Source organism: Saccostrea echinata, unplaced genomic scaffold, assembly GCF_033153115.1.
Source record: "Saccostrea echinata isolate AGI-Se365-2 ecotype Australia unplaced genomic scaffold, CSIRO_AGI_Sech_v1 ptg000015l, whole genome shotgun sequence".
Lineage (NCBI taxonomy): Eukaryota > Metazoa > Mollusca > Bivalvia > Ostreida > Ostreidae > Saccostrea > Saccostrea echinata.
Window position 1 is genome coordinate 2,708,624 of NW_026889764.1, and position 27,143 is coordinate 2,735,766.

The window sequence follows — 27,143 nt, forward strand, 5'->3', positions numbered from 1 at the left end:
TTTCGTATGGGTTTACGTAGAAAATGGCTCAAATTTGCATATATCAGCACGAAAGCTTCAGAAAAATTGAGAGATTTATTGGAATCAAAATCAATCAAAAACTGTACATCAATCCATGCTTTATTTTTTGTTTGTGTTCCTATTATCCTTCAACTGTCAACACAAAATTTTTAGACCACTAGAAACTTTATGTACTTAAGTAAAATAATACATTAAATAGAGAAATAATAGAGAAATTAATTTTGAACATGCTAGAGGTAATGATGGGACAAGAAAGTTTTGGTACTAAAATTATCACTTAATGACTACAAAATAAAATACAGTAACAATCATACTTTGCCACCTGGCATCGTTCTTCACAAATTTGAAAAAATATCATGCATAAGTAGATTTATATTTTTACCGAGTCTCAATGAATAAAGACTAATGCAATGTTTGGAAAATTCGTGACAGTGATCACTTCAAAAATCTGTATGAAAATAAATATAGTTAAAAGACTTCAAGAAATTTTTTTTCTACGAATGTTACAAGATTGCTTTAAGCGTCACTACGAATCAGTTGATCAGTTATTTGATAAAAGGAAAATGGTGCATTAAGCGCTGGCATATGTTGCAGATGCACATTGATCGTTCAAATTCGCAATAAAGCAACTAATTATTTATCAGACATTTAATTAAGCCGTTAAAAATGTCATTTGGGGGGAACTTTTCCTCTGCAAGAAATGTTTTATTCTAATGAGAGTTATCGGTGGTGTTACTTTGGTGGATTTTCAGCATTTTAACCACTAATTCCTCCAGTTGTTTGAAGTCGTTCGGAATATCCTCGTCTTCTAGAGCTTCACGTGGTTCAATTTTCACAAATAGATCTTTTATTTTCTGTTAAACGAAAGACACGAAAAGTTAAATTATGACGTCTATACGTATTATCGTATATAAGTTATTTATTTATGACATATCTGTAAACATTAATAAAATATTGCATTCATAGTAATAGTAATTATTTATTTTAATCAATAGTTATTCTTTAAAAATGATGCCCTCAATATTAATGTAACAAAATTAATATTTACATATGTCTCAATGATTAACGATCAACAACGCCCTTATTAATTTGATTAAAAACAAAAGTATGTACCCCATCCTTAAGACTGAGTGAAACAAGATTTGTATCAAAACACCCATGAACTAGACCACGCTCATGCAAGAACTTCATGGCTTCGGTCAATCGGAGGACGATAAATTTCATTTCCGGTACAGTAAGTTTGTGATTCTGCATGTAGTCCGAGAGCGAGAGGTTGGTCAGAGTTTCTGTGGAAGCTGTCATTGAAAGAGTTTTTCATTTACAGGATAATAATAAAAGAAAAACAGATGCGAAATATTAAGGATTACGTAATAATATACTTTTACTTTGCTACTATCAAGAATAATTTACATAATGATACATTTATTTTTAAAAGAAATGTTGGCCATCACTACAAAAATTCAATTTCAAAACTCCTACGTATTTTATGTACGTGATGAAATACGACCTCTTTAAGGCAATCTTTAAAAAGAATTGTTTGTTTGCCCTCTCCCGAACGACTGGCTAAAAATGGCCCAACTCAGAACTTTTTTTAATCTCCTGAAGACGATATATTTTTTTCCTTTTTATTCCTTATTTTTTTCATCCTGTCAACATGTATTTTGAAATTTTCAAAGAAAAAAAAATTCCAACCTACCTACCGACCCATTATTTTTACCCTGAGTCGGGAGAGGGCAAACAACCATTATCTTAAAGATGGCCCTATACATTTAATTTTTACATTTTTTCGTTATTGTGCTGCTGATCATCACTTACGCAGACAACGAGATATTGTTCTCTTTTTGGATGACAGTCTTGTCTCAACCTAGGTAAAACAATATCAATGCTTTATATATTATAACTGTGTATCTCAGGTATCGTCAATTTAACACGTATTTAATAAAAGTAGTTGAAATTTTTTAATATTTAACAATTATCTCACGTACATGTATCGTCAATTTAACACGTATTTAATAAAAGTAGTTGAAATTTTTTAATATTTAACAATTATCTCACGTATCGTCAATTTAACACGTATTTATTTAAAGTAGATGATTTTTTTCAATATTTAAAAGGATGAACATGATGAAGTAACAACTTTACTACATAAAGTAAAGACTTTCAATGAATTAGATAATTATGAAGTTAAACAAGAGGCACAAAGGCCTTAACTGTCACCTGAGTATAATACAACAATTTAGAGAATCCATAGAGTATAAATTGAACTGAACCTTTGTTGCCCAAAAGCAAGAAAAATAGGGTGATCAGGATCAACAAAATAATTAGTCTAGTATTCATTAACAGTTCATACTCTTCCCCATTTATCACTCTCACCATACAGTATATAAACAAACTATCAGTGCTTCTGTACTATTTTAATTCCTTGTTGAAATCTCTTACATTGGCCTCTTTTGGTCTTGGATAAACATTTAATAAGACAAGTTATTTTTGTCTCATTTTTATTTATCTATTACTTACAAGTCTACCTGATCATTAAAACTATGAAAGTACTTTTTGTATTATCAAAATTTCTTGCATAATTCTCCTATTCTATTAACCTTTCAAGTACATTGTTTTTAGTGATTAATTATCAAAAGTAAATGGCAAAGGGGAATAACTCCTCTCAGTAGAATACAAATTAATAGAGCCCTGGCCAGGACGAGAACACTTGACCAAATGGTCCAGATGTTCAAAAGTCTAGTAAAAATACCGTTCCTTATAAAATACTTTTACTCTTTTTGCCTCTGTTATGCCCAGATTTTTAAAGAAATAATGCATTTTTCCTACAGATTGACTATATTCACTATATTATCAACAGAGCCCCCCCCCCCTCCCCACCGAGAAACACCAGAGCCTCTCACCCTGGGACCAGAAGTTTGCTCATCATAAGTAATCACTTTGTTTATCTGCTTAACACTAAGGAGCAGACAGGATTATTTAATAGAATTAATGCATTTTTACTATATTATCAAGAGCCCCACCCTTACACCAGCACATCTTACCCAGGGGTCATGAAATACACTACTCTGGAAGAAGCACTCTTGCTCATCATAACTATACACTTAGCTTCTTTGCTTTTTAACCAGAATATTTTCAAAGAAATTTTGCTTTTTCACTATATAATCAATAGAGACCCCCTACCTTAAATTTTCACCAGAATCCTTGACACTGGGGTCATGAAATTCACAATTTTGGACGAGGAATCCTTGCATTTCATAACAATATACTTAGTTTGTTTAAATAATAGCCAGGGCAGAGAAGAAGATTTTCAAAGAAATAATTCACCTTCACTATAGGATCTATATAGCCCCACCATAGCACCAGAACCCCTGACCCTGGGGCCATGAATTTCACAATTTTGGAAGAGGCATCTTGCTTATCATAACACTGTACTTAGTTTGTTTAAATAATACCCAAGAGCAGAGAAGAAGATTTTTAAAGCATTAATGCATTTTCAATATATAATAAATAGAGCCCGGCCCTTATATCAGAACCCCTGATCAAGGGGCCATGAAATTCACAATTTTGGAAGAGGCATCCTTGCTTATCATAATATGTATTTGTTTCAATAATACCCAGGAGTAGAGAAGAAGATTTTCAAAGAAATAATGCACTTTCACTATATGATCTATAATTCTATATAGCCCCACACTAGCACCAGAACCCCTGACCCTGGGGCCATGAATTTCACAATTTTGGCAGAGTCACCCTTGCTCATCATAACTATGTATTCAATTTGTTTCAATAATACCCAGGAGTAGAGAAGAAGATTTTCAAAGAAATAATGCACTTTCACTATATGATCTATATAGCCCCACCCTAGCACCAGAACCCCTGACCCTGGGGCCATGAATTTCACAATTTTGGTAGAGGGCTCAATGCTTATTACAATCATGCCAACAGTTTGACTGCTTGATGTCCAGGAGTAAAGAAGAAGACTTTTAAAGATTGCATTAATTTTGGTGGTTTTAGCCCCACCCCTCAGGCCCAAGGGGGACGGGGACCATGAAATTTACAAATTTTGTTCCCCTTCACACATAGATGCTATATGCTAAAATTAGTTTAGCGGTTTCAGAGAAGAAGCTGAAAATGTTCAAATGTTAACACACGACGGACGACGCACGACGACGGACGAAAAGAGATAGCAATAGGTCACCTGAGTGACTCAGGTGACCTAAAAAAGAAATTGTTATGTTAATGTAAAAACCTTTAATCAACAAAATGAAGACTTTCTACAGTTACATACACGTTTTTATCTTATCACTAACCCTTCTCCTTAAATTTACAAAGGAATAGAGGAATGGATTTAAGGCTGAGTTGACCGTGGGGATAAAAACGGCGACCCAGGCATACACCTCTCCAGATATCACATGCCCATTTAAGGCAAATATCCCTGAAGTACATAGAAAACAATAATATTTCTTTTTACGTTGTACAATGACATCAGTTTCAATTAAAATCATACTGTTTTTCGTGTTCTACAAATATTTCGAGATATTACGTGACATATTACCTATAAATCCAATTGGAATTTTGGCGGTTGTTTGTGAGATTTCTGTGTATATCCAACATTGTCCTAATGCAATAATCACAAAGAAAAGGAAATTGAGTATGACGAGGATTCCTGTTAAGTAGTCCCATCCAGCAGGTAGAGGAAATGCAAGGCAGACGACAGATCTAGAGTATAACTCTCCTTGGAAATATCCTCCTGGAATCAGAGGAATCGCTGCTAGCGGAACTATAATGCTCCACAAGACGCCAATACTAAATAAAGCTCTCCTTCTGGTAAATCTAAACTGTCCAAATGGAAATTTGACAGCGATGAGACGATCAACGGTAATCAAACATAGCAAACATACCGAAGTCCCGCTCCAAATAGCAGCAAGCATACCGGCTATTTTACAAGTTATACTATATCTCCAGAGTAAATCATTCCAGATATATCTCCCACGATAATGTTCATCAGCAGAGGCTATGATTATCAAGTAAACACCCATTAGAAAATCCGAAATGCACAAATTCGTGATGAAAATTCCATGGCCTTTCTTCAGAGTTTCTGAGTCGAAAAACACTTTGAATATGAAGACGCCCAGATTTCCCAACAGGGAACTAAATCCCATGATCCACAAGAACGTAGATAGGACATTATTTTTCATTAGGTTATCACAGGAAGAGAATTCATCCACTTTTGGTAAGCAATCCTTGACTGACTGAGGTTTCAGACAACAGAATGCATAGGAATCTGTGTACAATTTCTCGAGATTCGAAAGCCCATAAAAGATTTCAGATGAAAACTCATAAATATTATTGTTTCGTAGATCCAACACTGATAATTCAGACAAGTTTTGAAAAGCATAATTTGAAACATAATGAATATTATTTGATGACAAATTCAGTAGACGTACGTTTTGTAAGCCCACTAAAGTATCCCGTTCAATGGACCACAAATTGGTATTTGTTAAAACTATTTTAGGTAACGTTTTCAATCCAAGAAAAGCCGAATCTGCTATTTTTTTAGAAGATCATTCTCCTCTAAGTTCAGCACTTTCAAAGACACTAGTCCAGTGAAGGCATTGGAATAAATATGGGTTATTTTATTATTTCTGAGATCAAGTATTAAAAGATTTTGCTGGTTGATAAAGGAATAGGGTCTTATTGATGTCAAATGACAGTCCGTAACAAACAATCTAACTAGATGAATCAAATGCTGAAGAGATGGCAATCCATTACTAAAATCATTTCCACTAATGTTTAGAAACCTCAGCTCTTTTGGAAGCCGTTCCGTACTAATATTTTGAAAACCCCCACACAGGCCAGAAAGGCCATCACAGACACACTCTTCCGGACAGGTGATGTTACAAAGTAGTTCGTCGTCCCTAAGTGGGCAGTGGGGGATATTATCACATAGCTTTTGCGGATCCAAGCAGACTTTGCTCTTTTGACATCTGTATAAACCTTGGCAAGATCCTACAACCAAACAGATAAAATTAGTATACGTAGTTCAGGACTGAAATAATTAGAAAGCTATATGCAACACAGCTTACCGCACTGCATTTCGTCGACTCCGTCTTCACAGTGCTTCTCGCCATCACAGATAAATCGCGGAGGAATACAAAAACTTCCGGGACATTTCATATAACCTACAGGACACGATGTGGAATCTGAAAGATAACCATGTTTTATACAATAGGCTTTTACCTAAACATATATTCCTGTTTATCTTCAAATGTAAAAATGTGCCTGAAACATACCACAATCGTCTAAATGAGATAAATCTCGACAGCCAACGATATCCCCGTTTTCACTATAGTCAAGAATACATCGTGTTGACATTGCCACGATCTTGCCTGTCCGACAAACAAAATCTTTGTTCACATCTTCTGTCTCTGCAATAAAATAAAAAATAATAAATTAACTACTATTCTTAACATAAATAAATCACGTTTATTTTGTGAATATTACTTAAGTTAAGCTTTAAAATATGATCAATAAAATTATATGACCATTAAGATCAGACTCATCTTCCTTCATTAACGCGACTTAATAATGTCACTTATACCTTTCAAGGTGGATTGAAAATGGCTCCACAATCATGTAATGCAGGACAAGTCATTTTTAAGAGAGAAAATTCCACTAACACAATGGAAGTAATGCTGATGTCTCTCTCTGCTGTTTTCGTCCTTTTTTTTACATTGCATGAGCTTCACTAGACGTACTTAATTACCAGGGTACTTAGATAAATGTTTATATATAAGTTCAAGCATGAGAATTAAAAAATACCTTCAGTGCAAACAAGTGGTCCGATGTCAACCTTAACGAATTTGTTCTCCCCCGCACGAATGATGAACAGTTTTTGGATGGGCAGGAGTGAGTGGTTAGTGATAACACCTGAATCCTCTCTAACCTCTGTGGCTTCAGCACGATACCATTCACCCATTGTGGAATTACAATTGCACCTGAATGATTTAAAGAGATAAAATATGAAATCGTTATTTTTTATGCCAAGAAAAATTTTTATTTAAAAAAAATAATTTTTAATTTAAAATCAAGTGATGGCTTTATTGTCTTTAGACTCATTACGAAGCACTCGAAGATAGGGAAGATTAAAGAATTCTTATCACTATGTTATAAGGGTTTAGTTGCCCTAGACATGAAATTGAATACGATTTATATGTAATCAAATCTTTACAACTTCTCACTTTACTTTTTCCTCTTCACATTTATTCACAAATGGACAAGAACAGTTTTCGTCACTATCCCCAAAGTTTATGTGAATACGAGCTCCGTTTTCTCCTTCCCAAAACACGTTAGATGTATGGTCGATGTAATGACAGCGTATTCTTATAGCCTGACTGCATTTATTTGTATTCTTTAGCACCGATATTTGTCTTTCATTTGCAGAGTACCTTAATTTTGCATCAACTTCAAAAAGACTTGAGTACAGTGTTTCTTCCTCAGAATGGTGAATTATCGTCTGCACTCTGACACGATTATCAGATTTTTGAAATCGACACTCTGCTCTTGTAGGTCTCAGACCTAAAACAAAAATTATGACAACCACTTGATTTCATTCCTATGGACTATGTAATTTTTCTTTTTTCTTTTTTTTTTTATTGCCTTTTTTCGAATGTGAACTTTTGCATTAAATTTAGATTTGCATAAATCAAATATTTAGTTCGATGAAAGACAAAGTTTAAAGAAGGGGAAAAGAAAAACAATTTAACATAGAATATTTATTATAAAACACGACCATATTTCCAATGTTTTCAACATGCTTAAAGCAAATTAATCTCTCCTATTAATCATCCAAATAAAATGAATTGAATAGTAAGTTTATAAGGATTTAACCACCTTCCAAGCCAAGATTAACAAGATATTCCCCATTCTCCCTCCGTCCCAATCCCCACCATTCTTTACACGTCTCCTGGACATTGTCTTCACAGTCCCGAGACTCGTCCTCAGCAAAGAATCCACTACAGTCGATAAAGCCATCACACACCTTAGAAGGATGTAGGCAGGTCTGATCGTAACATTCAAATCCATGATTACAACCTTCTGAAAGTTTATATAGTCATAATCTATATTTGTTAACAGTGAGAAGGCATAAGAAATTCCATATGGATGTTAGTAGGATCAACAGAATAACCTACCACAATATTTTTCATCGCTTTCATCGACGCAGTCTGGTTTCATATCACAGCGGTTATTGGCAGGAATACACTGACCGGTGGAACATTCCCATTCATTTTCTATACATGGTCTTCGAACTGTGTGAACAATATTTTAAAAGCAATTTTTAGCAAATAAAAGCAATATTTATAAGTAGGCTTCAACTGTAAAAGTAAACACATTGAATTTTACATCACATTTGTACTCATGAAAGATTTAATAGAGAATCCCACATCTCTCAAGGAGGAAATCAAATTCTGTGGTATAATAATGCACTGTTTCTTTTCAGATATTGAAGTTAACATTTATGTTAAAAAAAGCACTACCAATACTTACAACTACATGTATTTCAATTTGCGATGTTTTTTATACACAATTTTTATACTTAATAAAGCATCGGTTCAATTTTCTATAGGATTTGTCAAAACGATGACTTTCAAAACATAAAATTCACAAACTGATATTTGTAATATTTCCATTGATATGCATTACATGACGATTATGTGAACATAAACTCACTACAATCGGTTTCATCGGTGTTATCTGGACAATGGCTGACAAAGTCACAATACAGACTGATAGAGATACAGGCACCATTGCTGCATTGGAACTGAGTTTCTGTACACGAGGAAGCTATCAAAAAAGGTAGTCATAGTTTGTCACAATAGGATTTTAAAGGTATTTTACTTACATGTACATACATAACTATCTATAAACTTCATATAAGACAATTTTCTCTCAGCTCCATGAAGCGATTTTCATATACAACAAAGCGCTAAGTAACAAAACACCAGGAGGTCTTAACATAAATGGTACTTAAGTCTAAGACTATACTTAAGAAGGACTTAAGTAGAGTCTTAAACTTAAGACCGTACCTAGAAGCGTGCTAAGATTTGACGATCTTAACAAAACCTAGTCGGTCGGTAGAGGTGACTTCAATATGTCTTAACTTTTTTATACATATATTTGAAACTATTAAATGTTGAATTTCGACGTAAAATAATTCCTCTATTCATATTATGCTTGAAATAAAATAAATGTCTCTATTTAATACTGGTATGATAATTTAAGTTTTTCGTCGGGGGGGGGGGGGGGGGGGTTGATCACTGATTCCAATATCACTCTCAACATGGCATACATGTAAACGCAAAATTTAATTTTTGGAATACTTTTGAATACTAGTGGGACCTAGATTATATACGCTAGTTATTATAAGTAAAATGTACATAATAATCATGGATTTGTACGTTCACTGTGAAAATATAAGTTAAAATAGATTTTGAACAATTATCGGTAAATAAGAGGATGATGACTAGAAAGGTAAAAATAGAGTGTCTGAAAATAAGATTGAATGTAGAACGTAACAAGCGCGGATTCGGACAGCGGTTCACTACCGTCCGCGAGAGAGAGAGAGAGAGAGAGAGAGAGAGAGTGAGAGAGAGAGAGAGAGAGAGAGAGGAATTGTTGATAATTTGGAGACATACGAAAAACTATTTTTCTCGATCCTTGTTTATTATTTTAATAAGTATATCATAAAACGTGTACATTGTTTGGTTGCCGACATTCGCTGGTACATGTACATGGGGTGGGGGAGAATTCAAAATGTCCCTATTGTGGTGTATTTTTGTTTATTAGAGTTTCAATTTCAAGTACATATAGATAGGCGTTCAGTTATCGTGCCATGTCTTTGAGAATGACAAAGCGAGTGAACATTTTTCAAAACAAAAGAATAACAACAAAAGGTAACTGAAAACATTGCAGTGTTCATGATTTACACTGAACACTTGCCACATTGTGAACGTGCATTATTTAAATATTAAGAAAATTTTTTAACAGAATTATAATTTTATTTCGAAATATAATATAACCTAACTAAAATTTAAGAAAGGACGTCGATTTTATAAATAATAAAAAGCTGAACTTAATATTTGTTATCAATAAATTGATAAAGTAAATAAATTAAAAAAAAAAAAGCATAATTTTTAAGAAATATTGTGAACATAATTTTGACTTTTAAACTAAGTCGCTTAGGTCGTTTTATACTACGGTTTAAGACATACTTAAGTAGTACTTAGACTGGTCCTAAGATTGTGTCTAAAACATACTTATGACCCTACTTCAGTCAAAAATTTTGTGCAAGCTTTTTTTACCATCCCCGGACCACAAATTGTAGCATAAAGACATTCAAAACATTTATTTCCGTGTATTATAAAAGTAGAAAATTAAAAAAATATAAATAAAGTACAGTGTATCAGCATTACTTACAGCAGTTTACTTCATCAGATCCGTCACTGCAGTCCTCTATTCCGTCACATACAAACAGTCTGCTGATCAATTCTGTGTTCTCACACTGGAACAAAATATTACCAAGCTCTGCTGACCTTGAGACAAGAGTTCCATTTCCCCACCAGTTCCTTCGACTTATAGTTTCTTCGATAGATAAAGAGATCTTTATAAAGATAATCTTGATTAAGAAAAAAATTGAAAGATATTGAAAAACAAGTTATACCAATTAGAATTTTTTTATAAAAAAAATCAGCACCTTAATTTTCAAAGTTTAAATCCTTGTCATTACTATGTGCCTTTGAACTTTGTGATTTGAACTTTATGATCTACTTTGTGTCAAAAGTAACATAAAACTCAAGTTTGAATCTTTACAATAAATGGTTCCAAAGCTATGGTGCAAAAACGATTTAAATATCTCATTGCCCTTGGCCTTTGACCTGTACGATATGACCTTATTTTAAAAGACTAATTTAAATTTAGGTCATTGGCAATATTATACAAAAGTCTGAATTTATTACAAACAACTTATGTAGATTTAATTGTAAGGCATCTCTTTTTCCTCATTGTCAATTATTTTGAAATATTTGACTTTTATTAAAGATTATTAAATATTCATAGGTAATGAGCAACAAAATATCAAATTCAATTAACGATTGTGGAATAATGTACCCTTCCGTTTGGATAAGCAGAATGATCAGTACACAGTGAAATGGTTTTGCCGATATTCAATATAAATTAAACAAACTACAGAAAAACTCTAATTTTCTACAACTTTAAAAAAATAGTAATGGTATTCAAGCTTAAGGATAACCAAAGGTATTTAAAATCAAATAGATATGAAAAAAGAATTGACATAGAAAAAAGAGAATAAATGAGAAAGAAAAATTAAATTAATAAAAATTATTTCAATTGAAGAGGAAAATGTTTATTATTTGGTGTAAATAAATTAACAGATTAAGCGGAAGAGACGTTATATATTTAGCTATTTACCGTTACTTTGATGGAGGTCTATTTCACACATATAACTCTGGATTTTATTGTAAGCACATGGGGTATCATGCCAATTACTCAATGAGTGTATGCTGTAAAAGTTAATACTGGTGCATCGCTCATTTTGGACGCCATTTGGTTGTCGGTTCTTCATGCTATCATCACGATACCTATAAAAAAAAATAAATAAACAAAGGAACATTTAATCTGTTAAGTATTCCAGATATGATTTCAAACTGGGCAAAAAAAAAAAAAAAAAAAAAAAAAAAAAAAAATCCCATCCAGTGTATAGTAGAATTCTATCATGGTTTCATGCACAAAGAAATAAAAATATTAGAAATAAATATCCATTAAATTTGACTTTATTTTCGAACCATGCAGTGAAGGTTAAAGGGTTTCCATCTGTCCAGAGATATTTCAGTTCATTTTTTCCCTCTGTGTATCTCTTTTGAAGACCTGGAAAAAATATCACATTTTTACTCCGTCACACAGTCGAGTACTTTCAAATAGTACCCATCCAATAAAAAGACCTATTACTAAAAGTAACCTTACCTATGTAAATTTCCCAGTCGCCTGTAATGTTTATATCGTGCTTGAAGAGAAAATGAACATAAGACAGTTCCCTTTTTGAGGAGATACTAACAAGACTTCCATTTTGTTGATTACACTTGTGATTTGCTTCTGGCCACGTGATGCCTATGTCATCGGTGAATATTCTATAGCAGCTTCCGTTGTAGTAATGCCAATCATTTAAACAATCTAAAATTTAAAGAATCAATGATTCTTTACAATGATTGCTGATGTAAAGAACAAAAATAGATTACTTTGTTATGCAAATCTTTTTTCATACCTTTATTCCTGATATCTAACCATGTTTCTGTTAAATTCACACACGTATAAATCCCTAAAAAACCTTGACCCCGGATATTCTCATTTCCAGAGCAAAATTCTATCCTCATATGGTGCCATCGGGATGTAATATTCTGATAAGGTCTATTTTCTTTACAGAATCTACCAAGTAACACCTCCCTTCCATTCAAGTCGATATCATAAATTGCAATATATGACATAGAACATGTGTCGTCTCCATTAATGACATCTAAATTAAGAACATTCAATTCTACGTATTGCCCAAATGTTCCGTGTATGTTCCAAGAACAAGTTTCTCCTGTTTCATATGGAGCGGGGTATCTCTCTGTGGCTATAAAGGCTGACTGCAGTGTACAACTGATTATGCTACCTTCTGTAGCCATCCCACATATCTTTAAGTTGTTGCAAAAAGGAATTAGATACTTTAAGAAACACATTTAATATTTCTCCTTTTTATATATCAATTTGAATATTTTTTCTAAGTTGTATTACTCTTGTGATATAGTTAATTCATAGATTGTTTCTTAATTAAATTAGCAAATAGACTAGTATAAATCATTTAAAGTTTACCAACTGCTAAATGCTACCTGATGTTGTAGCCCAAATTTCAAAACTCTTTTCCAGCTGTGAAGCATACATTTGGAAACAAGACACCAGTGAAACAAATACAGTTCTTCCAGAAGAGATAATGACCGTGTCTTTGAATTTATCTTGTGAATCCGCGGTAATCACTATGGTGCTCGAATCGTCACGTATAATTATTTGGTCTTTGCACCTTCCTGGATTTATATCAACCATCCCAAGCTAAAATGCAAACAAAAGTTACTATGATTTAACGTTCTACGAGAATCTTTTGATATACAGAACAGCATACATTTTTGCTTGATTCAGAAATACACGGATCTTTTAAAAAGTTAGAATTTGGACAAGGCATCTTGTCAATCTCAACTTAGTAATATTTTCTTCTAATATAATTCTAAAATGAAAATAATAACGAAATAAAACAGCCTTGATAATTTTTTCTCATTCAAAAGCAACACGTGAGAAAAAAGAGTTACCTCTTTTAATTCTATTTCTGTCGTCGTTTTAGCCAGTTGTAAATAAATCATTTCCAGCCTGACAAAACTAGAATTTCCGGCATATATACTCCAGGTACAATTCAGTCCTTGTCCATAACTAAAAGGAAATCCTGGTGACCTGACGACGGACTTGTCCTTCTTTGTTAAATTTATTGAAAATGAACATTGAGTTACATCCATTGCCTCTGAAAAGATTTTAATACTTCTTGTAGTTCATTCACGATGCTTTATCAATCATCAATTTTTTATTTCATTCCATCATTAATTCTATAAATACCTTTGTACTCAAAATAAAAAAAAACACTTCAAAGTCTGACACAAAGTCATGTTTCATATTTGGATATTTTACTACAAAAAGACTAAAGGCAACGAACAACAACATTTTATGATAATTTTAGGACTGAATATGGAGCGTATGTCTCCCAGTTGCTTCGATACTCAAGAGCAAGTCCTACATAAGAAAATTTCTCAAACGAGGCAAGCTATTGATAATAAGTTGAAGAAACAAGGATATTGACAGTCCCGTTTAAATTTCGCAAATTCTATGATCAATACACTTTATTGGCAAGTACAATCTATCGTTCAATCGGAAGTTGCTTGACGTTTTCCCATACATCTATTATTGTTAGGCCATTATTTTCACATTGAATTGTCTTAAGGTGTTTCCGTTTGTTCGATCATGATAAGGAGCCATTGGAAGGTTTGCCAAGGGATGCCTACTCCTCATTGGAATCTAACCTGTGCTGTTCTTGGAGAAACCTGTTTGCATTGCTCCTATTTTGTTTTGTTCCATAGGACCTTTGTAAATTTGTTGTTTAACGTCACTCTCGAGAATTTTTCTCTTATATGGAGACACCACCATTTGCCGGCGAATGGCTCAAAATTTAGACCTATGCTTGGCACTCATGGTCATTGAGCAGTAAGGAGAGGGCAATTTTTGTGCCAGCACCTACTGCGACAGGGACATCGGTTTATACGGTTTCATCAAAGGACCGGTCCTATGTCCCACTGTGGGATTCGAACCCACGACATAAGCATCAACTCCTTACTCCTCGACTTTAGAGAAAACGCTTTAACCACCGCCTGACGCAGGCTAGCTTGATTACCCTTCGATTATATTATATTTCATTTATAAGCTTTGGTTAGTATTATTCAAGTGATACTTGTGTTTTTTTTGTATCCATTTTTTATTGTTTACCTTTTATATTTTTGAATTTTCATTAACATGGTCCTCATTTGTTAAAGGTGAAAGAATTTAGTGTTTTAGTTTTGTTTACTTTGGTCAAAAACTCTTACTTTCAGAACTGTTATGCCCTTTAAAATTTTAAAGAATAATTAACAAGAAATTTCAATATAAAGAAATTGAATGTCTTTTCAATATGTATTATTTTATAATCTAAAACCGCTAACTCAGAGTTAGGTTTGTTGTTTAAAATACAGAAAAATATAAACTGACCTTTGAAGCACAGACGATGAGCTGCCTGATTAAGAATGACACCTGTTTGTACCCAGGCCGCCTTTCTTGTTAGATGATATCTATCTCCAAAACTTAGTGAACATTCCGGAAGGTCTGAATTTCTTTGGAATGATAATGCTGTACAGTTATTACTTAAACAAAACTGTCTACAACCTTCGATTGTGGAAACATTCCTTACATTGTAGGGCGAATTATCTTCCTTTTCAAGCAAGAATAAAAACCGTTTTAGTTCCTCAAATCCAAAGTCCACGGTACCCTTTTTACATTTGATATCCCTCTGTACTGCAAATGAAATTTGAATTTTTATATCTGAATAAGCTTGTGTTATAATGACCCAAGGAAATAGAAATTCAAGATTATCTTTAGGCTTGTGTGTTGAAGGAGAAATTCTTCTCACATTTATTGTACTTAAAAAAAAATAAATTCTCACAGTTAGAAGACAATATCACTAACTGATACTATCAATTAAATTTAATTTGACCATTTATACGTTTAATTATAGGAACAAGGCCAGGTTAAAGTCATTGTCTTTATTATTGACATTAAGAATAAAAATCACTGTTGCCCATTATGTGGTGACTTCTTCTATTTCAAAAGAATACTGACCGAGTAAATGGATACTACCAAATCAAGATAAATAATTTAGCTAAAATAGATATTGGCCATCCCGAATTTCCTCAATTTTTCAAACTCAGTATACCATTTCTATTCAAAGATGTGGAATTATGATAAGGAAAGAAAAATATGATCTTTTAAATCCCTTACATTTATATACATGTATATGTCGTCTGCATGTAAGCACAAATACTTTGCATATTTCATTTAGTCAGAAACCAGATAAGATTTTCTCCTTAGTACCTATATTTATGCGCATGTACCTCAACCTCAGGGTTATATTTACGAGAATTTCTATTTAAATCTTGTATTTAATATTCAAATGTGTCCTTAATACCTATATTTATGCGCATGTACTTCGACCTCAAGGATATATTTACGCTAATTTCTATTTAAATCTTGTATTTAAGATTCAAAGGTGTCTTTTCTGAAACTTGTGTATTGTTTTGTCAATCATTTTTGCTAAATGTCCTATGAGTATACTATTGGATATAATAACAAATTACATATAGATCTTTACATTGTTTCTGGCAGCCTATGACTTCTGCCTTGAGACAAGCTTGTTGGCCATCTGCTACAGATGGGTGTATTTTGATGTATCTCGCCAGAATATCCTCATGGAACAGAAACGTCTGTGGTGTAGTGACTGCTACCGTGTTATCAACAAGAAAAGTCTGGAGAAAAACATACTAAATAATACTTGAGAAAAACATTAATTTATGGAATCAAAAGCCCGCACATAATTCACCAATGAACTAGAGAAACAAATTCATGTGCAATCTGTTTACAGTAACCATAATAAATCAATTCACTTTCTCTGAAAGTTAGCACGCTTACTTTTACAACCCCAGGGGAATCTTCGTAACGATTCATTGCTTTCCTTGTCACGCCATAAGACACTTGGAATGACTGGATATATTTCGTCTCCTTTCCTGATATCCACCCTTGCACTGAAATTCCTTGCACGACTGTTGGGACAATCAAATCAACCTAAAAACAGCAAGGAGAGAAATTGAATTTCCTTAATGTATATATAAGGACCCTAAAATTGTTGGACTCTCTTTCTGCATTGGAAATCTCTGGAACTTTCAATTGTTCCTAGAAATGTTAAAATTGATGGCAATAAGTCTTTTTCTATTATTCCTTGCTGGAAACCAAATATGTAACCTTGAGTTTGCTTTTGCAATCATTCAACAAAGTTTGCCCGAGTGACCATTTTTACCATCGTCCTTTAAACACATCCCGATTTTCCGGGACCTCTGAATTGTAGGCAGAATAAGAGGAAGATATGATGACTCAGGAATGGGTGCGATAACGTTTAGTTGCAATAAGGAATAGAATAAAACTGATCTAATAAATGTTTACAGACCTCTGTAGATTGCGATTATCGGCCAATAAAGGAAGGACACATTGCTTCTTTAGACACTTTCGTTGAGAAGATTAAGCCCATCGATTTTGCTAAAGTGATTGTTTACTTTTTAATTATTCTTTTAAATCTTTTATATTTGTGAATTAAAATAGACTTGGCATAATTTTACCTCGTCTTAACATTTTAACATTCTCAAATAATTCCTTCACGTCTTTAAAAATTTATGATTTTTTAAAACAGACCTCCTTTCGAAAAATTTCGTATTTCAACAGTAAAACAATAAAAAAAATATTACACAACAAACTACACCGCGTTTACAGTAATAGTTTAATACGACAGTATATATAGCTAAAAAAAGCAAAATACCATGAAAATGACGTTTATATTTCCGGAGTTTGGATAAGCTGTTGAAAAATTGTCAGCAAATTACTGATAATAATATTATATGGGAGTAGTAGTCCAAAAAGTATGATGTAGTCACTTAACAAGACATATATCGACTGTCACATACAGAAAACCAAGGTGATTCATCCTTCTTTGTAGCACACCAGCCTGGGTCCGGATAATATAATCGCCCTCGAATAGAAAGTGGCAGTACTTCAACTCCTTCTATGTCATCCGAAGTGGCTCCAAGCTGATAGTCATAGATGTTACCTGAGGCCATTCCTAATGGGCTTCCACAGGTTGTTGCTAAAACAGAGATTCCACACGGATACACTTTCCTTATTTTGATATTATCTTTTAAATTACATATAATAGTATTCAGAATGAGATTTACAAAATTGTTTAAGTAGTAGTTAAATTGTGCATAACTATTGATATGTGTAATGAAATATGGAGATAACTAACAGTAATCAGGCTCAAAAAGACCACTGAAAAAATAGAAATTGGAAGCAGAGCAAACACGGACCTCTTAAATCATTATCAGGTGGGATCAGGTGCCATAGAGGAATAAACATCCCCTGTAAACATGGCCTAACAATTTGTATGAAAAACGTCTGTCAGCATTCGGCTTAATAAAAGTTTGAATTCTCAAAAGAATAACCATCATAAATACATTATGTTAATACTAAACGGTTATGGAGCTCAGAAAATTAAATAATTATTACAGATTGAGAGCAGAGCAAACAAGGCCCTACAAAAATCAGAGTTGGGATCAGATGCAATGGATGTATAGCTGGATGTATAGCTATTTTTAACCCTTTTAAAAAGCATATACTTACATCTTCCTAGAATAACTATCTCGTTGATTTCCATTTGATAGAAATTGCCTGGATTATAGTCTGGTTGTGTGAAGTCAAAATTGCGGATGGTGACGTATTGACCCACCACCGGACGTCTGCATTGATAACGAAATACCCTGGAGTATCCCGGTAATCGGATGTCGTCACATCGAACAGCGCCATAGTTCATGAAGTCCCATTGATTCTTACTGACGTAGGTCCCAAGATATTACAGATTTAGAGGCATGTAAGCTAGAAAGATTGTTTAAAAGTTTAAAAGGTAATCCTTTTTTTTTGAGCATTCAGTCAAATTCGAAATAATACTTTGGAATCATTAGATTTCATGGTGGCTCAATTTTCGTGGAATTCGTTGGTACCACTCACCCACGAATTAACATCCTCCACGAACTGATAAACTATGGTTACAAAATCATATTTTTTTGTAGGTATAAGAGAATAAGTCCCCACGAACCCTTTAGAATTTAAGCAATCTACAAACATTGGCTCCCACGAATTTTAATGATTCTACAGTAGTAAAAACCGAAAAAAAAACCATTTTCTTTTAAACTGACAAAAGATGAAAAATTACTTGAATTCAAACGTTTCCAAGAAAAATAAAAGACAAAGCAAAAAATGTACACACTTTAATTAACTATCAATGTAAATATATGAAATGAATAAAACTACGCCTAAAAAAGCGCCTGTCCTAAACAAATTATAAGATAGTCTATTTTTCAACATAAACATATAGCATCAACATAAGTAAGAGAATGTGTGGTAACTTTCTTAATGAAGACTGAAATACATTTGAATTATTGAGGATTACAACTATTCTTTAAAAGGACAAATTTTAAAGCTGAAAATAATTGAAAATTAAATTAAAGCCTACTGGCATATCTGTAAATGAGTATAGCGTGGACTTCAATATGTTCCTGTAGATTTACTTGATACCAGGGCTTCATCAGTGGCCGATTAGAAATAAACGAATTCTTAGTACCTGAAATTAAAAATACCTGATTAAAGTCATTATGCTTGTTGTAGAGCAAAGTAAACAGAACACTTCAAACAATTTAAGCTACATGCACTTACCAATGAAACCATCCACCGCATAATTTGCATTATTTCCCCCATCCTGCTGAACACTAGCAAAAGGTTTGAATTTTCCAAATTCTTTCAAGTCCATTTCTTCCTCTATAAATTCAAAAGACATTAATTCCTATTAATGTGCTTCAAGGACATTGCCTTGATAAGGTTTACAGCTATTTAAGGAGAAAATAAACACATTATATTGAAGCCAGTTAGGCTAAGCAATTGATTGAATACTTTTTTGTTAAATCTAAGAAACTATCCAGACGGACTAGGATCCATCACTGGCACAGCAATTTATTCAGAAAATATTGTCTAAAGATTATATCTCTCTTAAGATTGTAGTAAATATAGACATACATTAAATTTCTGATCAGTTCTGTTAGCTCAGCTTTCAAATTGCGTTGTTTAATGGAATTTTGAAGATAATTAGTGTTTGATATCTTCACATTTTATACTGCAGTCCTAACATATTAGTATTTTTTTTAAAACATAAATGCATTTACATGTATAATTTTTAAGAGTACAGACCACATTTAGGGACCCTGCATTTTTCTTTCATAGTAGGAAACTCCACAAGACATGAAGGTTCCCCTGATCTGTAGTATTGATGGGCTCGGCAGTAATTCTCATCAAACTCCTGAAACACTCTCCTGCTGTTACGATAAAATGTATCAGACGACTCTGTCCAAATCAAACACGCCTTTCCGGAAGCAGAAATATTGGCTCTACCATTGTACGAGTTTCCGTAGTCCGTATCATAATAACATTCACGTTGCTCTGTTTAAAAAAACATATGCAAAAAAACATAAAATTTTAACCTGATGTAAACAACAAATAATTTGAATGGACTTATAACACGCCAAAAAAACCCAGAATTGTGGATTCAACACTGTCAAACAAATGAAATGATAACGTACACCTGGTTGTAAGAGGGTTGTCCAAAAGGCTGCAGAATAATGGCATTTTCGTCATGTCTACTGGTCTAATGTATACTTATTGTTACCAAAATGTTTGTCTTAAAATTTAAGTCATACTATTAGGTTTTGATTGTTTGAACTTAAATTTTATATAACAATCTCTATTTATACGTTGAGGAAATGGTGCATTGTAGTCTATAAATAAACTTCATCATACACATTTGGCAAAGTCAATAATTTTTTTTGTTTGTTTGTATGTTGTTTAACGTCCCTCTCGAGAATTTTTCACTCATATGGAGACGCCACCATTGCCGGTGGAGAGCTGCAAATTCTGTCCTATACTCGGCACTTACGGCCATTGAGCAGTGAGGGATCTTTTTCGTGCCAGCACCTACTACGACACGGGACCTCGGTTTATACGGTCTCATCCGAAGGACCGGTCTCCACGTCCCACAGTGGGATTCGAACCCGCGACGTAAGGATCAACTCCTTACTTCGCGACTCTAGAGCAGACGCTATAACCACTGCGCCACGCGGGCGACAGTCAATAATGTAAACAAACAAAAATAACCTGTCCATGAGCTTTATGATCAGCCCTCATGCATACACAGAACTTGCGAAAAATGTTATTATTAACATTCTATACTTAGAGGCGACATTACTAAAACTATCTGGAGTAAAAAAGTAGAGTCACCTCAGATCAACGTTTATTCAATGAAAATGGCAAAATCCTTACGGATAAATAGTTAAAAGAAATCATATGACTTCAATTAAAATACAAAAGAGAAGAACATTTCCATTTAAAACATCATTACGTTTTTGATGATTTAGAATAATAAATGTCGTTATGACCCGTTTATGTCAAATTTCTGGTAAAAGGTAAGCTTGTCATATAGAGCATTACAATTGGTTCTCAGTGTAATACTACACAATCCAAATGGTTATTGCGGAGGCTCAAATCAAATCAGGTATCTGTAGTCTGGAATATATATATATCAGATACCAATTAAATAATAAAAAATGTAGATGCATAATGTACTTGACTAAAATATTGTTGTTCAATTCAGAAAACCGTATTTAAGTATTAAATTTTATATGTTACAATTATTATTTCTGAACCTCTTACATTTTTGTCGTGTATATGTACAATAACTCTGAATTAAGTGTCAAAGGAGTGAGATAAAAGCCGTTTTCTTTTTTCGGTTTTTGTATGAATTGTGAAATCTAATATTACTTAAAATTACCGTATGGTTTATAATAGCAATACGCTATGCCAACTGAATCATTTATTGCTGTTGTATTAAACAAAGGCAACATCCCCTTAAAAGCCCATTCATCGTATTCATTGTTCATATAGAAATAATCCTGCTGTACAATCATAGAATCTAGCTCCTGGCAGTTGTCTGCTGACTGACTCTGTAAAATGAAAAGGGTGAAAATAACAAACAGTGATCGATCTCCAAAATTTTAAACAATTAAACATATCTATGAAGAGGGCATAACCATAGAACCCTGGAAATTTCAGAGGTGAGGTCAGGTGCCTAGAAGGAGTAAAAATGCCCTGTCGACCGATTAGACCTGAGCCCTATGTATTGATGAGGTTGATGGAACATTCCGTGTCAAATTCAATATAAAAACAAAGTCTTAACAATTGGTATGAAACAAAGTCAGCCAAAATACAACCCGATAATAGGTTATATTTCCTAACTAGGTCATTATAACGAAAAAGAATTTACGAAATGCTGACTTTAAAAAAGGTTGTTGAAATCCCTGTAAGAGTCAACGTATCTTTCAGTAGCCTGCCTCAGTTTAAAAACTGATTGTACTCGGAACATGCTCTTGTGTATTGAATAAGTTGAGAGATGTAAATCAAGTAGATCTTTTAGCAGTTTGTCATCTATAAACTAAGATACAAGAAGTTATAATTTTAGTTTAGGTCTATGTGTCGTCTATATTAGGGATTATTATTTTTTTTTAATTCTAGACTTCATAGATTTCACTATTGATTTAAAAAAGATCATGCAAACAAGTAATTTTAAATAACTCGAAAGTTTATAACAATATGTTCGCTTTAATAAAAACCAAGAAGAATAACATTATTTATTTCCGTCATTAAAATGACTTTTATTTACTGATAGAGTTTGCTATTAGCTTTGAAATGCAATAACATATCTTCAGATATTTGGATCAAAACTTTGCAAAAAAGAAACAATTTCATAATTAGTAAGTTCATCCTCAAATGCCAATTAAACAATACAAATTGTGAGCAACACAGACTCTGAAAACAGTATTTGGATCAAGTGCTTTAGAGGAGTAAAAAATCTCCTATCGATCGATCAATTAAGCTGTGTGCTCCATGTCACATCGGATAAGCGGAAAAATTCGTATAACATAATGGACTCTCAATTTGTATGAAAAGCGTCAGTCAACATTCAAACGACGGGCAAACAAAATCTTTGTATAAATCATAGAATTTTCGTACTGCTCTTTAATTTAATGAGACTGATGTTATCCTTGTATCACCAACTTATTCAATTCCAATAGGTTGCCTCGTTTTAGAGGTTGTTCGTACGTAGAACATGGTCTTGCGTATCGTACTGTACTTTACTGTCTCTCTATTGACAAAACATTGCAGGTTGATACCCTTACAAAATTGTTTATAACCGTCAAAGACTCAAGGTCACTTCTTCCTGTCCGCAGCTCCAACGGAAGACCTACACGTTGCATTGCAATGAGATCGGCTCTAGTTATTATATAGAAATACTTCGTTATCTGGTAATATAAGTGGGTAAAAAAGGACCATGACATAAGTTGTTTTTTTTCAGAGTAAATTCTGTCGACCACTCTGGGAAAATAAAATTTTGGTAAATGTCCTCGAATGAGAATCTTTTAATCTATATATTAACCAAGTTGCCTATTAATTACCTTCTAGGCTTCAATGACCAAAGGAATAAGAGAAAACGACAGATATGGTATAATAATACGATTATTGTAACCAAACACACAGAAAGGGTGCTAGATTTCCATAGATGACGAAGACTTTTGCAATTATATGATACGTAATTAATGTATGATCAATTACGCCTTACCAATGAACACAATCAAAAATTAAAAAGAATACAAAGAGGTTATTAAATTTTAAGTGCTTTAATTTCGACAATAGTCATTAAATGACAAGCATTAAGGTATGCTTTGACAAATTGTGAATATTGAAACCTATTCTGACAATATCATTGAAGTGGCAATTCATTAAATATAAAAATTACTTTATAGACCGTTATTATTCATAATGAAATGATTATCAGAAAACTATGAGGAAAATTTACCTGAAATAGAACAAACGGGAAATCTGATGGTAGTTTTATTGGTGTCCGGTAATCACCATCTTCTCTACAGCAGAACTTCAGTATCAGAGTCATGTTATTTCCGGTCTCTCCTGGAATAACGCCCCCTATATCCTGTTGTGTGAACTGATAACCGGATATTGTCAAGGTGCCATTAGAAAACCCTTAAATAAAAATAAGATGAGCTCATTCTTCCAATATAAAAGGTCTGTTTCAATTGAAAAACAGACATTTCCTGTCGGTCACTGTTTTTGACGAAAGATGATTAATTTATAGATTTAGTAAAACTTCCTTTGTGACAGTGAATCCCTAACAAAAAAGGTAAAAACTTTGGAACTTTGATTTACTACAGTAAAAAAAAATTGGAACTTTGATTTACTTTAGTGAAAACTTTGTAAGTTTGATTTACTATAGTGAAAAAATTGGATCTTTGATTAACTATAGTAAAAACTTTAAACTGATTTAGTATATTTAAAACTTTGAAACTTTGATTTTCTATAGTAAACTCGTGGAATTATGTTTTTGATTCCCATTCTTGACATTTTATGATATTTCATGATCAAAATTCATAAAAGCTTCATGGAACTTTTTATAGACCCCTACCCCTCCCCTAAAAAAATTAATGTACAAGAAATGAATTTTAATGTAAGGTTATCTCTCGCACCCGATAGATGAGCAACATTTATTTAAATGTATTTAATTTAATGCAGATGTAGTATAAGTTTTTTTTATGACGAACGGAAAATGATATACTATAGAATAAAATTTCCGTCATTTAGAACCAAAATACGTGCTCCATTAATTTCAGTAAACATGTATTTTATATTTATAAATGTAAATTTTGCATTTGAACTAATTAATTTGTAAATTAAAATTAACACATACAACGACCCCAGCCCCCACCCAACACCACCTCCAGCCCCTAAAAACGGCAAAATAAGCAAAAATTAAATAAAATACTTTAATAAGTTGATAAATTATTGTGAAAACATTGAAAACTTTGATATAGTATATGAAAACTTTGAAAGATCAACTATAGTAAAAAATTAAAAACTTTGCTTTGCAGTAGTTGAAACTTTGGAAATTTAATTCACTATGGTAAAAACTTTGAAACTTTGATTCACTTTAGTAAAAACGTTAGAATTTTGATTTACTATACCAAAAAATTTGAAACTTTGATTTACTATAGTAAAACATTGATACTTTGATTTACTATAGTGAAAAATTTGGAACTTCGATTTACTATAGTGAAAACTTTGGAACTTTGATTAAGTATTGTTAACTATAGTAAACTTTTGTTAACTTAAGTATACTATAGTATATTTTTGTTAGGAATTTTAGCTAGTTATCTGATTCTCCCCTGATTCAGTTTGATTTTCACAGAAAACTTTTTTGCAACGTCTACATATATATACTTATATATACAAGCTGACTCACCTTGAGGACATATGTTGTTGAAACTGTATATACAGTACTGCCCTTTGGGCCACTCAGCTATTGTTTCATTGCTAAATTCTTTATCATTGGTGCGATTTTTTACACAAAAATTCATTTGAAGAGCACGATAATAGTATGGTCCCAGTATGTTTGGCTCTATGATACCATTGAGGAGGTTTGGGTCTTTAGTGTTCCAATACTGACGTTGGGCGGAGTCTGGGAGGGTCAGGTTGATGTAAGATAATGTCCACCCCCTGTCCTCAGTCTCAGGACAACCGAAAATTGAGGCAGGGAGGGCATATGTCCCGTCTGGCCATTTACTGTTCTGATAAGCTATAAATGAAGGTTTCGAAATTTCAAATTTTATGTACTTCGTGAGTTCAAAAAACAACAAATGAGCATTCTTAATAAATCTGCAATTGATTTATTTTCTCTTTTGATTCTATGGGTTTATAGTTTCAGATCAAGTGTCCGCCATTAAAATCGGAAATGCGACTGAGCGTACATAACATCGAAACATAGCAAAAAGCGAGCCGCTTGGGCTCCCAGCCTTCTTAAAAGCTTCATGGTCCAGATCTTTGGTTTCTCTGCCAAACGATTTGATTCATTCATCATCAAGTATATCGATACATCTTTGCGTTCTATTAAAGAGTTGTCTATTTGACTAGTAGGTACTTTTTTAAGAGAAAATCAATTTTTGATTTGTTAAGAATAATTCTTACTACAATTTAAGTAATTTGTGCATCCTAATAATTGTCGTAACTGATACCATTATTTTATAAAAACAAATACTTGTACATGTACTATATTTGATGAAAGACTAAAAGTCATGCAAGTAAATGTTAAATTTTCTGAATGCACTATATTCATCATAGCTCGTTACATTCAATGATTTTAGAAAACTATTATCATTATATTAACAATAAGCACTTCCAAAGCTAAATTAAATTCAATGTTAGGCCACCAACATTTTCTATGTATAGCCATTATTTTCACATCTACAAAATCTGTCATAACGGACGAACATTCTTATGGCCGTCTTATTTACAACATAAATAGCCCTAGGTCAGTGTTTCTGGTGTTATAAATGTAGGACAGGACTGTATAGATCAATATTGAAAATGCATATATTCTCTAAATATTTTTTCTGTTCCTAGGTATTTAGCAGACAAATATGATGAACAAGGTTGTTCTTCCAAAATAGAAAAACCGCGTTTTTGAAGTGCAAGGTCGTTCTTCCAAAATAGAAAAACCGCGTTTTTGAAGAGCAACCGAAATTACCGATATTCATAAGTTATTCAAAATAATCATTTCCCCAAATTATTTCGCCTAGAATCATTAAACTACACTGTTATCCACTGCAAATGAAACTGGCATCAAATTTCACATTTTAATTGTTTTACAGGCGATAAAAAAGACGATTTTGAGAAAGTAAGAAACCGCCAATTGAAGAGCGACTCAAATCACTGATGCTCATAACTAATTCCAAATAATTATTTCCCCAATTTGATCTGTCTAGAATTATCAAACTAAACTTAGATTGTCTATTTCAAATGTAATGTAATGTTCAAACTTCACTTTTTAATTGTTTTACAGACGATAAATAAGTCAGTTTTGAGAAAGTATGAAACCGCCATATTGAAGAGCGATCGAAACCACCGATGTTCATATCTTATTCAAAACAATTATTTTATCAATTTTGTTTTGCCTAGAATTATCAAACTATACTTCGATTGTCTATTTCAAATGAAACTGGTGTAAAGATGAATAAAGAACCCCGCTAAAATGACCTCCTAGTCGTAGAAAAATGTAATTTTTTTGTAGAAAAAAAACTCTAGGGGTCAATTTTCTACATGTGCAACCTATAAAAAATTGACCCCCGTTGAAAAATGACCCCCATCCAAAGATTATAAAAATGGTAATTGATGACAAAGTTTGGTTCTCAACGTTTAATTCTCTTGCAATTTTTTTTTTCTGACGAACACTGGAAGAACACGCAATTAAAATATAATATAAGAGCACATGTGTTTAGATCTATTATACCTATTTGGATATTTTACTAGAGAAAGACACTAATGGCAAACTAACAAATAAAAACAACTATGATAAACGTGATGACGTCAACTTTTCGATCGTCCACTTCCCTTATTTATGTAGCAATATACCATTATCACCTGCACATAGAATTTATGTCTCCCAGATGATTCGATACGCAAGA

General features: G+C 32.9%; 1 protein-coding gene across 1 annotated transcript; it reads right to left on the bottom strand.

Annotated features, from left to right (window-relative positions):
- Positions 1 to 727: 727 nt before the first annotated feature.
- Positions 728 to 18,381, bottom strand: LOC133187403 (uncharacterized). Its single transcript, XM_061322759.1, is given in 24 exon segments — positions 728 to 875; positions 1,135 to 1,316; positions 1,837 to 1,885; positions 4,329 to 5,575; positions 5,578 to 6,027; positions 6,105 to 6,221; positions 6,312 to 6,446; positions 6,841 to 7,016; positions 7,260 to 7,596; positions 7,912 to 8,115; positions 8,211 to 8,327; positions 8,749 to 8,862; positions 10,495 to 10,659; positions 11,506 to 11,675; positions 11,880 to 11,961; positions 12,058 to 12,264; positions 12,356 to 12,767; positions 12,946 to 13,179; positions 13,434 to 13,639; positions 14,911 to 15,213; positions 16,067 to 16,220; positions 16,384 to 16,536; positions 17,427 to 17,605; positions 18,139 to 18,381. Coding segments are annotated over 24 exon segments (5,727 nt in total). The 5' UTR covers positions 18,329 to 18,381; the 3' UTR covers positions 728 to 731.
- Between the last annotated feature and the right edge of the window lie 8,762 nt (positions 18,382 to 27,143).